Raw genomic sequence first — 12,184 nt, 5'->3', positions numbered from 1 at the left:
TCATTCACTGTCTGTAGTTTAGTGATGCAGTGGGTCCAGAGTCTACCAGGAATCACTGGGTACAAGGCAGAAACACACCCTGGAGGGGGCGCCAGTCACAGGGAATGCTAAGGATTTACTGGTAACACTGCTTCTTAACTGTTAATTAACTTTTAGCAAGCAGTTGATTAATTATTAATAAGAACTTAACCACTACTGTTTAATACAAACATCAGTTGTAAACACTATAAATGTTTTAATATATTGTCTGTTTAAGAGTATTTAAATTGATTATTAACTATTTATTTACTGATGTTCTAATTATTAATGCATTGTAATATTCAGTTAAAAGCAGACCTTAAATGTCTTTCTACGACATGCTGATCCTAAAATATAAAGAGGTGGAAGACACTTAAATCCAGACCAATCTGAAATGGTAGTTATTGCTAGTAAATGAACTCATTTGCAATACTGGTGTATGGCAGGATTAGTGTGTATTTGGGTGTCGTGTTGATTGTGTGTCACGATAAACCAGCAATAAATTTACAATGACCAGGTACGTATTCAACTGCATTACTGTATTTTTTATATGAACTCCAGCGTTAATAAGCACTTCCTAAGGGCAAGTCAGTATTTATTAAAGTTGAACACTTTAGTTTTTTGTTAAATTTCATAATACATTTTTATAAATATAGGTTGTTCCACAACATTAATAAGCACTTACTAACAGAAAAGTATTTGTAATTAAGAATGAGTGTGGTCTGTATTGTTATCTTAATAAACGTAGTGTTTGCCATTAGTCAGCACTTAATATTAAGTGTTACACAGAATGTTTACAGAAATAGTGAGGACTCATGCAGTTCATTAATTATTTTGATGAAGATATATTCCTGGAGCCTGTGCTGAGACAAACATTAGAGACATCAATATGAATGTTTTTAGGTTATTAATAAAATATACACAGAATCCATAGAACAATTTAACAGAAAATTCCATTACTTTGTTGATTAAGAGACAAGCTTTTTTAGATTGTACAGACTGTACTGCTGCTGTAAACATGAAAATTAATAAAAAGAAGTGTTAAAGCAATCACCCTTTACAGTGAGGTTAACAGGAGTACTGTACAGTGATGATTGTGTTCCTCCAGTTTTCCGTACTCTGCACCGGTACTGATCTCCATCCACAGCAGCTACTGTAAAGCTCTGAGTGTCTATCTTTTCAGTAACAGACTGGAACACTGCAGGCGACCCTCCAGGACCAACCCTCTCCCACAGATATGTCCAATCACCATCAGTCGTAATCTCACACTTCAGAGTGACTGAGTCTCCAGTGAACAGCTCTCCCTCTGGTTCTACAGTCAGTGAAGGAGTGGGTAGATCTATATGAAGAAGATAATATAGGATTTAGATACAGCTTCATTAATGAAAAACACAAATCAAAAACCCGTATTGCTGTGATGCTGAACTTAATGAACACTGAAGAGATGATCACTGTCTCTCCTATAAACACCTGTTCATCTTAAAAGACAAACACCCGTCTTCAAAAGGGCCCCATCAAAAGGGCCTCAGTTTGCTTAGTGTTCATTTAAATCCAGCTGCACATGAAGTGTAAACACTTTAATTCATTACTGAAATAATGTTTAAGACTATAAATGAACAGATAGTGTATGAGATCCAAATAATGTACTGCATTATTACAGTAGTTTACTGAAGCAATGTCTCCAACAACTGTTTATTTACATCTGTGAAAATCTGACCCCTTTGGTGGAAAGTTCATATCAATATTTTATCAATATGTTTTGTTTGTTTGTTTGTTTGTTTTCCTTTTCCTTGCAAGGAAAAGACATGACTAATTTGTATTAATTGTATGTGTTTAGAACTATGTGAATGGTACAGAAGGAACACTTCTTTCCTGTTTTGTTAAATGTATGACTGTGATAACTGCAGGGGTTCCGGAGACAATGCAGTTTTACAACCTTCTGAAAAGAATGATCTGATACCTACAGGGGAGACAAACTTCTATCTATAGAAGTTTGAATCTACAGTTGCTTTATGTGAATGATGAATGAACAATCTAACAGACTTAGCCAATGTGTGTTTGTAGCTCTCTAGCTGGTTAGATATTCTGCAGAATATAAGTTCCATTCTCATTCCTAAGAAAATTGATATTTGGTGATTTGTTTGTGTTTACATTTTTTTTACGTTGATGCCCCTTTGCTGATTTAAAGTCAAAGTCTGTTCCAAACCCTGTCCTAAATTCTCTTAATTTGAAGAATATGAAAGATTTAGGTTTGAATGATTTAAATATTAAGAGCATAATTCATCATGAACAACTATCAGTTCATAATCTTGGTAAATTGGTAATCAGGTGTAATCTGACACTAGGTTTAGACGTGCTGTGAGAGATTCAGAAGAAGCCACTGATGGGACACTGCAGCCATCTACCAGAGCCTGTTTTACTCTGAACTGTTCTTAATGCAGTACAGAAACTTTCTGAAGTTCTGGCCTTGAAAGTGTACACTGCAGAATAATGCATTGATTCATTCATTCATTGTCTGTAACCGCTTATGCAGTTCAGGGTCACGGTGGGTCCAGAGCATCTTCGGAACTACAGGTCGCTAGGCAGGAACACACCAAGGAGGGGTCGCCAGTTCTTCTGCAGAAGAATTAAGTTACTTAAATTGGGAGTTTACAGACTTCTGCTCCTTCCAAAGCTACTGATGATGAAATTGGCTGTGTTTTGTCTCTGATTATTATATAGAATTCTGAGGCATTATAAATCTTTCTCAAATAATTACTAACTCAATCAGACCAAACATCTTACACCACACTAACTCATCTCTGACTGATTTCATTTGACAATAGAAAAGAAAAACAATCACTGAGTCAGTATTTGAGCTTGGTTTTAGTGATCATGGCCCAGTAGCTTGTGTAGGAATCACCAGGAAGAAAAGCAATGTCTCTGTATGGGGATCAGAAGCAGTTTTAAACAGTTTGATGAGCAGTAATTCTTGAATAATAATTAGAAAGTGATCAAATGTGTAATTAGCAAAAATTTGGAAGGCTGTGTATCCTCATATCTAACTGAACAGGTCAGTGGTCAGAGATCACTACACTGTGGTATTGTCTTTCAAACACTAAAGACATCACTTTATGGTAAATAAGGTAGACTCAGTTCTTGAATATGAGAGGGTGAACACTTTTGCAGTAGGGTTAAGGTGCCTCCAGGAATCATACAACCTATAAGGCTGCATACATGATACAATTATTGCGCCTGATTTGGAGACTTTTTATTTTGTCTTTGTCTACCGTATAACTTGCCAAATACTATGATAAATCAACCATTGTTATCAGTTATTATGCTGAAGGGCATAAATGGCACCCCTTTCTTTATTAATATTTCTGTCCCCCCTGGATCTGTTTCCATAGTTGGAATGAAATATCTGTTTGATCCAGCCCTTCTTCAATTTAATATGTTCACCAGCTCGGAGATGTGTATGCTGGAGGTACATAATATCTACAGACCCAATAATTCAGGTGTGTGAAAACCCTACTATGCTTAATGGGATGCTGTATCCTTTTAATGTTCCAACTAACAAATCAAATTAAGCCTAAGCCCGAAACCATTAACCATTACTGTGCAATATGAATTTCATGGTAAGACAGACTAACCAGCTGAACAATCACAAATGAAACAGCAGATCTTGTCATGATGTGAAATGCTGAAATGAATCTATAGGCAGAAAATAGTTTACCAATAAGCAGACAATACAAATAAAAACATGAATAAAGTGGTTTTGGAACCCTATGCCGACCTGTTCTTAACTTCCAGGTCGTTAAGGCCTCCCCTATTCTAAGGCTAAATCTCCACATAAATTCCTAACCAGGTTACACTTCTGTCTGCTAAGGCCCATTGAGCATATTTTGTGAAAAAATTATGTCGCATAAATGGTAGTTGTGTACATTTAATAAAAACAATAATAAATATATAAATAAATAAAATATTTGTGATAAATAATAGATTAGTTCTTTAAATGACATTATTATAAATACAGAGTTTTATGACAAGCTCTATAATTAGACACTGGAGGGTGACTTATTGGTTAGAATATTAGTTGTGATGTAGGACTCCTCTGGCGCAGAGTAAATCTGGTTGTTGTGAGTGATCCAAAATAGGTTTGGGCTCTGGCCACTCGTGCAGTGTAGATAAACAGAAGTGTTCATTCTGTCTCACTTGATTTGTTTCTTTACTCTAGCAAATCAAAGGATATTTGCACAAAAGTTCTGTAGGAGAGCCAGAATGGCACAGGGTTTCTCTCCTTGTTTCAGTGCTGGTAGTAGTGAGCAGTGTGATCTGTCTACCACAGGCACCTCTGATAAGTTAAACACCTTCTGCAGTAGCATCAAAATATTTGCAGTTGAACTGCTATGGTCCTCTGGCCTCCAACAATCCTGATATTCTTTATTCTTCACCACGGTTGTAAATCGATCTAAATCTAAACTTATTCTGTAATGAGTAGAACTGAGCCTTGAATATCTTTGGTGCATTTTGATAGGCTCGCTTCCATCTCAACAGTTGAATGTTTCAGTGTGGCTAACTCTGTAGATGTCAAGTTCTGAATTGTAATTTAGTCCTTACTGCACTGACATCAGCTCTGAGCCCAGCCATCTCCTTCCCCAGTACATTCTAAAAACTTCACGATGGGTTCTGGACACTGGGCCTCAGAGCAGGCGTGGCTGTGTTTCAAGTTTTTGTTGCTTTGCCCGCCATGTTTTCTCATATGTTTGTGTGGTAAGTGTGTGATAGGACATCAAATAATAAAACAAAGAATATATTCTCTCTGAAAGAGCCTGAATATACTTTCCAAACTGAAAATTCTGCAGAGCCCAATAAGACAAGTCTGTTCCATAGTTCTCTACCTATTAATAAACTTAATAAACTTAAACAGTTAAGAAGCAGATCATAAAATAAAGTGTTATGGTGCTGAGTACCACTGCTTATTATGTAATAATATCCAACGTTAATGAATGCTGTTTTAATGAGTGTATATAATATATCTTTATTAAAAAATAATGTACCTTAACAGTTGTTGATCCTAATGCATAAAGTGTATACAATTAGATAATCAGCACTTAATGTAAAACCTTAATTAATGTGGTATGACTGGATATAAATTTAAATATAAAATATTTGTTCATTGAGGGCAAAGTGTCTACCCTTAATTCCATCCATGTAGGTGGATACACCCTCTAATTGGCTAGAATGCTGGTAGTGAGCAGAGAAGATAAAATCCTTGTATCTGAGCACATTAAAACTGCAATTTATGTTCATTTTTATAACTATTATTCTGCCAATGGGTTCTTAATGTCAATTTAACTTATTTTTACAGAGTTGGAATCCTCCTTTTTTTGTTTGTATTTGTGTTGGTTTGTGAAACTGAGAGTGTGGGACAAAAAGCCACACCTAGAATATTTCTCCCCAGCTGCAGGCAGGTAAAGGTTTCTGTGAATCCTGAGAAATCTCTGTTTGTGTATTTATTTACAGTATTTCACACTTTATAAAACAAACACAATTCTGTCCTGGAAATCACTGGCTCAGGAACACTTCCCAAACACATTTGATATAATATTTGATTTTTGACAAAAATCACTAGTTCACAAAATGAACCTTTGCTCCAATAGGTCCTCTCAAATATGAAATTTTCACTGTTGAAAAATTTGCAAAGATCTTTTTTTTTTTACAGGTGCCAAAGATGCTGACATTTTCAGTTTTCCAGTGATCTACATGTGCATGTCTGTGCAGATTAATCATGTGGGGTGTAATGAAATCTGGGAAACAAGGTTGAAGAGTAAACAAGAATTTTTCTAATTGTAAGCTTTCAATTTTGTTCAGTCTTATGAAAAATCTGTAAAAATGTCCAGACCTATTCCAAGTGGAACTGAAGGGTTTTGCTGCACTTTGAGACTGCTGCTTTGTTGCAGGAATTGTGGTCTTTAATTAAACAAGATTTTTTAAATTATTATTATTTTACATTTTTCATGCAAATTAATAATTTTACCAAATTTGGCCACAACTTCCTCTGACAATTTACCTACTGTACAGAGCTTATTGACTTATTAGCGGTTACTGTAGTGCAGTATTACAGTAGTTCACTGGAAGCTGTGTCTGCAGTATAAGTTTATTTAAAGAACTCACTGGACAGCACCAACAAGACTGGGGAATTTAGTGCTAATAAACACCTGGTGGGACTTCCAGTATCCGTAGTTTCAGGTGCTGCACATCTCGTATCTTCACAGCATAGACAATTGCCTTCAGATGACCCCAAATATAAAAGTCTAAGGCGGTCAGATCGGGAGACCTTGGGGGCCATTCAACTGGCCCACGACGACCAATCCACTTTCCAGGAAATTGTTCATCTAGGAATGCTCGGACCTGACACCCATAATGTGGTTGTGCACCGTCTTGCTGGAAAAACTCAGGGAACGTGCCAGCTTCAGTGCATAAAGAGGAAAACACATCATCATGTAGCAAATTCGCATATCCAGTGGCCTTGAGGTTTCCATTGATGAAGAATGGCCCCACTGTCTTTGTACCCCATATACCACACCATAACATCAAGATGTGCAGCACCTGGAACTACGGATACTGGAAACCTGTGCTAGCATTTCTCCTGCGGTGTTGCTATCAGTGTGTGAAGAGTGGGAAAAGAGGGTTGCATTGACAATCCAACACAATGGGCAGCACTTTGTACACATTTTATAAGTGGTCAGAAACTTGTAAATAACTCATGAAAGAATAAAGTTACATTAAAACCAAGCACTGAGAAAAACTAAGATCTGAACAAGGAACTAAGGTTAAACGTATGACAATAGACAGGTGAAAAGACTAAAATACAACAGACAAAGACTAAAGTTAGAGAAATACTAAACGCTGGCTCAAGGAACTACAAAAAGCTAAAATAAACACAATAACAGAGTACACACAAGGACACGCACAGACTAGAACCTAGAACACACACAGGGATTAAACTAAGAACTGAACCTCACACAGGAATACGGGAACACACACTATATAAACTCTAACAGAGACAGACAAAATTAATAAATACTAAAGATATACACTAAGAACAAACTAGAGATGGAGTGGAAGAGGATTAAAGGGTAAACAGACTAAAGGGTAAAGAGAACTTTACTAAAGAACTAAGGAGTCTAAATATAAATTACGTATAAAAGTCACAAAAGAAGAACTACGAACTAAAAGGTCAGCTACACAAAAGTAGAAACAAGATAGAGACAGAATCAGACACTACTAAACACAAGGGAAACTCAAGATTATCTCAGAAGACTACAGACGATAGAACACTGGACTAAGATAAACAAAGGAAGATAAAAGAACTGAGACCAAAGAGACACAGACAATATCTAAAACAAAGACTAAAATGTGTGTACTTTTTTTATGGAAAACGCATTGTGTTATTGTGCTGCTGAAAAGCCTGCACCTTTCAGGATTCATCTGGTAAACTTTTATTTAGGTTGCATTTGTTGCAAGTATTTGTTAAATTGTGTTGTATTTTTATTTATAGTGTTCTAGTAAATGTTGTAAGGCTGCTTCTTTATTTGTACTTATCTGATTATTTTAACCTACTGCATCTTTTTGTAGGTGTATGTTTATAGAGGCCATTTTTTTTTGCTATGTTGTCTGCAGCAAAGCATCGTCTATGAAATAAAGTTCATGTGTGCAGATGCGTTGTTTATTATTTATTATGCCTTGATTATTCAGTACACTGTTGCATGGTTTTGACTCTGAGCTGGAGCACACTGGAGGCAAGAGCAGTGTGAGGCACATGAGAGGCAGCAACTGCTGTCATTCTGTAAGCCCATTTCACACCAGACACTGTAAATGTGCCTCAAGACGTGGTAATTTCCTAAATTAATAATAAATGTAGACAGGTGCGTAAAGCCCTCCCACCCTCACACCTCTAGCACTAGCTATATTATTTCAGAAGAAAATACTTTTTTTGTGAAGTATGTTGCACGAGGTCGAAACATGGACGTTACAGACTGGTGTGCAAAACCACTACACAAAATGGTATTTGGGGCAGAGCTGCCTTTGAGGCGTGATTGGTTAGCTAACACTGGGCTGTGGTTTTCCAAGACCCTCGTGGTTTCCCTGCGCTCACTGCCAGACATAAGTGTGCAATGACTTTCTTTTTCATACTGTACACTTAGTCTAGTTTTATCACAAATGAGTTATGACTGCTGCCTCTGAGGAAGCTGCAGTGTGTTGTACAATAAAATTCTGCTGCCTCTGAGGAATATTCTAAAGAAGTATATTTTTGAAGCTGCTGAATGACACACAATAATGCTCTGCTTCATCAGTGGCAGCAATCATGTATCCACTTTGTCTTATCCTCTGCCTCAGAGGAAGCAGAGCATTAATGCATAATACTGTGTTGCTCCTTCAAAGGCAACAATCATTGTCTTTCTGTTCTACACAGTTTTACTTGCTTGAGCTGTTTTTGTTGTTAGAACAGCCTCATTGTTCTGTTGGACACAGGTTCAGCTCTTTGCTGATGTGCTGAGGCAGAAATAAGTGAAAGGTGCGGGGCTGTGGCTCACCAGCAGTGGAGCAGAACTCCCATGTAAAGGTTGCTGGTTCAATCCTCACAACCGGCACAAAAAAATGTGAGTGAAGGAGCAGTGCTGTTCTCCTCCTTCTATCCATCTATGACTGAAGTGCCCTTGAACAAGACACCTAACCCCCAAGTGCTCCCCTGGTACTGAAGATGGCTGCATGCAAGCCTTACATCACCAAGCACAATGCAAAGCATCAGGTGTAGTGTGGTAAAGCAGTCCAGCCCAACTGGACTCTGGAGCAGTGGAAATGTGTTTTGTAAATTGACAAATCAACCTTCTCTATCTGACAGCCTAATGGATGAGTCTGGGTTTGACCAGTACCAGGAGAACATTATCTGCCTGACTACACTGTGCCAACTGTAAAGTGTGGTGGAGAACAAATAATGCTATGGGGTTGTTTTTCAGGGTTTGGCCTAGACCCCTTCGTTACAGTGAAGGGAACCTTAATGCATCACCATACCAAGACATTAAGGACAATTCATTTCCTCTTAACACCATTGGAACAAACAAGAACAGAGGCTAATTCTGCTTTTATAAAACTACAGGAATGTTCTGCAATGAGATACAGATAAAAATCACCCACCTGACTCCTTTACAGTTTCTCCATTGTGGATTACAACAATCAGCCCTTGAGCAGAGGAAGAGAGAACAGAAATGTTGCATTAATATGAAATCTAAAATGATACTGTATCCCAAGGTTTACAGTTTGTTACATCAGTGTCACATTGAAATGTAGCAAATGTGCATTTCTGTATCTTAGAGTGAAACCTCACTGCTGAAAATGCTCCTGCAAAAACTTTTTTTCTTTTCTACATGTGCATATTATATATGGGAGAACAAAACATTTTCACAAACATACACAAAATATTTCTACACATGGAAATCTTTATTACACATTCACCAATTTATTTGTTCACACATTCATTTAAAAGAACACTACTGTTCCCCAGTTGCAGAGTGTAATTCACATTTACAGCACCGTCCTGAAATCAAAGGGACGATGGAGGCAGAGAGTTGGTATCCTAGCCTGCTCCAAAGGTTACATAGTGCAGTTTCTGCAAAGCTGAGAGCTGATTAGCAACAATAGATGACCTACAATCCCTGTTACAGGTCAGTGAAGCATCACAATGATGTTGAGGCTGTAAATTTAAGGTAAACACATTAACTAACGTTACTTTGTCCAAAAATGACCAAAAAAAGATTTAGGTCAAATTAAACCTTTTAAAAATATTGCTAATACAACATGTTTGTAATGCAGCAGTCTGGGTCAGACACGATTAAAACCAGAGTTAGAGGATTTAATGGAACAGGCAAAAAAAAAAAAAAAAAACAACATTCAGAAAATAATTTATCAATAAGTAGGAGTTTCTAACAGGTGAATCTGAATAAGAAAGTGGAAAACAGATGCAGTGGCCTACGATGAACTGGTATCTCTGCACCCAGTGATTCTGGGTAGGCTCCAGACCCATTGTGACCCTGAACTGGATAAGTGGTTACAGACAATGAATCCAGGAAGAAATAATAATAATAATAATAATAATAAAAAAACAATGAATTAATGTTCATCAAGGCAGAGAGTGCAAGGAATATGTAAGCAGCTAGGAACACTCATGACCTAAACATAATTGTTAGCCAGTCCATCCGAGATTTCAAGGGCCATGCCTTTGTTTAGCTATCACTGAAGGCATCCCTACTGGAGAAAGTACAGTGTCATTTCAGGCTCACCCTCAAACCTTTATGCCACTTCATCTTGGACTAATACTAGAGCCACCAGGAGGGTTGACATTTTGAATGGGGCTGGGGGAAATTGACATGATAGGGCCATGCATTGTGACCAAGCTTTTCAGTCACTATTGTGAGGAACTCGTTGCTGAGTAGTGTGTAGTTCGATCTAGTGATAACTATTTTGTTGTTGTTGTTGTTTTTGTTTTAAGTACACAGAATGTGACCTAGGGAGATGCATTACAATGTCCTCATACATCTTTGCACAAGTGGTAACCTTCCATGTGTTTGGTGTATGTTAAGTGCTGAACTGGGTGCTCTTTAAAAACTGAACTGCTAGTTTAACAAACAGCTCTGAGAAGAAGCAAAATCATTGCCCTTCACTATGTCCAGGTTTGTAAACACTCCTTGTAACTAGTGGAGTCAGTGCACTCATGGTGGACACAGTCATTCAGCAGTGCACACACAGCTTTATAATCTCTACAGAAAGGAAAGAAATGCTGAGTGTTGATCAGAAGAGCATATTCTTTCATTTTAATTAGTGCTCACTGATCTATTACAGAGCATAACTTTCTCCAGATAGTTTAGACAAACCTTCTTTTTCATTGTTTTTTTTTAAGTGATGGCTAGAGGATATATATTTATATTAACAAAACATATCACAGCATAAACATTCCTATACATATGATCACTTTGCTGTTACCAAAAAATTCAAATGGCATTCTTTGTTTCTTAACCAAATGACTGATATCATTTTTTGATTTCTCTCCAACAGCACTGACCAACACCGATGATACAATCACTGTGACACTATTAGAAACCAAATTACATCTGAAAAAAGTTAAAATAACATTTTGTAGTCAGCAGTTTAAATCATAAATCATCTCTCACTTTCAGCATTCATTGTGTGAAGCCACGTATCCAGTTTTAGGGTTGCAGTGGGTCCAGAGCCCACCTGGAATCACAGGGTGAAACACACTACCAACGTGTGTTTTTGGACTGTGGGAGGAAACCAGAGCACCTGGAGGAAACCCACGCAAACACAGGGAGAACACTCCACACTCCTCACAGACAGTCACCCGGAGGAAACCCACACAAACACAGAGAGAACACACCACACTCCTCACAGACAGTCACCCGGAGGAAACCCACGCAGACACAGGGAAAACACTCCACACTCCTCACAGACAGTCACCCGGAGGAAACCCACACAGACACAGGGAGAACAGACCACACTCCTCACAGACAGACACCCGGAGAGGGACCCGAACCCACAACCTCCAGGTCCCTGGAGCTGTGTAACTGTGACACTACCTGCTGCTCCACCCCACCAGTTTATCAATTTGTGTTTGTTTCATTGACCAGTACATACAACAATACTGGCCCTGCTCTATAACATCACAACTAACCTAACTGGAAGATGGATTTCAGCAACCTGTGAAAGGTTGTCACATACATTAATATTTAATAATGTTTAATATCATCCTCAAATTCCTAAGCAGTGCATATTGCCTTTTAGCTATGTACATTATATTGGATTTTATTCATTCATTAAAATTTTACATTATTTTTGACTTTTTATTCCCCTGCAACTCCGTTCATCAGGCCTCCAGTGTAAGAACTCCTGCCCTACTGGATATATAAAAGCAAGTAAATACACACTGGCCCTGTCTCCGTGCGCTGGCTGAAAGCAAGCTGGGTTGCATTTCTTAGTGGTCAATCATGGAAGACTCTCCAAATTCATTCATTTTTGGTAGTTGATTTGTCTTAAAAATAATGGTTCTACAAGCCAGGTTTTTTTTATGGAACCCAAAATGGGTTCTTCTTTTGCATTGCACAAAGAACCC

The 12,184-nt window shown here is 37.8% G+C and overlaps 1 protein-coding gene across 1 annotated transcript in view; it reads right to left on the bottom strand.

Annotated features, from left to right (window-relative positions):
- The window catches only part of LOC136707273 (leukocyte immunoglobulin-like receptor subfamily A member 3), a 34,928-nt gene that overhangs the window by 22,144 nt on the left and 600 nt on the right, over window positions 1–12,184 (bottom strand). The window contains exons 2-3 of the mRNA XM_066681253.1: window positions 9,199–9,243; window positions 1,073–1,357 (exon numbers count right to left, since the gene is read on the bottom strand). Coding sequence (XP_066537350.1) covers window positions 1,073–1,357; window positions 9,199–9,243 — 330 coding nt within the window. The remainder of the gene's footprint in view (window positions 1–1,072; window positions 1,358–9,198; window positions 9,244–12,184) is intronic.

This window comes from Hoplias malabaricus, chromosome 9, assembly GCF_029633855.1.
Source record: "Hoplias malabaricus isolate fHopMal1 chromosome 9, fHopMal1.hap1, whole genome shotgun sequence".
NCBI classification, from domain to species: Eukaryota; Metazoa; Chordata; class Actinopteri; order Characiformes; family Erythrinidae; genus Hoplias; species Hoplias malabaricus.
The sequence above is the reverse complement of the archived record's forward strand: the minus strand, read 5'-3'. Positions and strand labels throughout refer to the sequence as shown.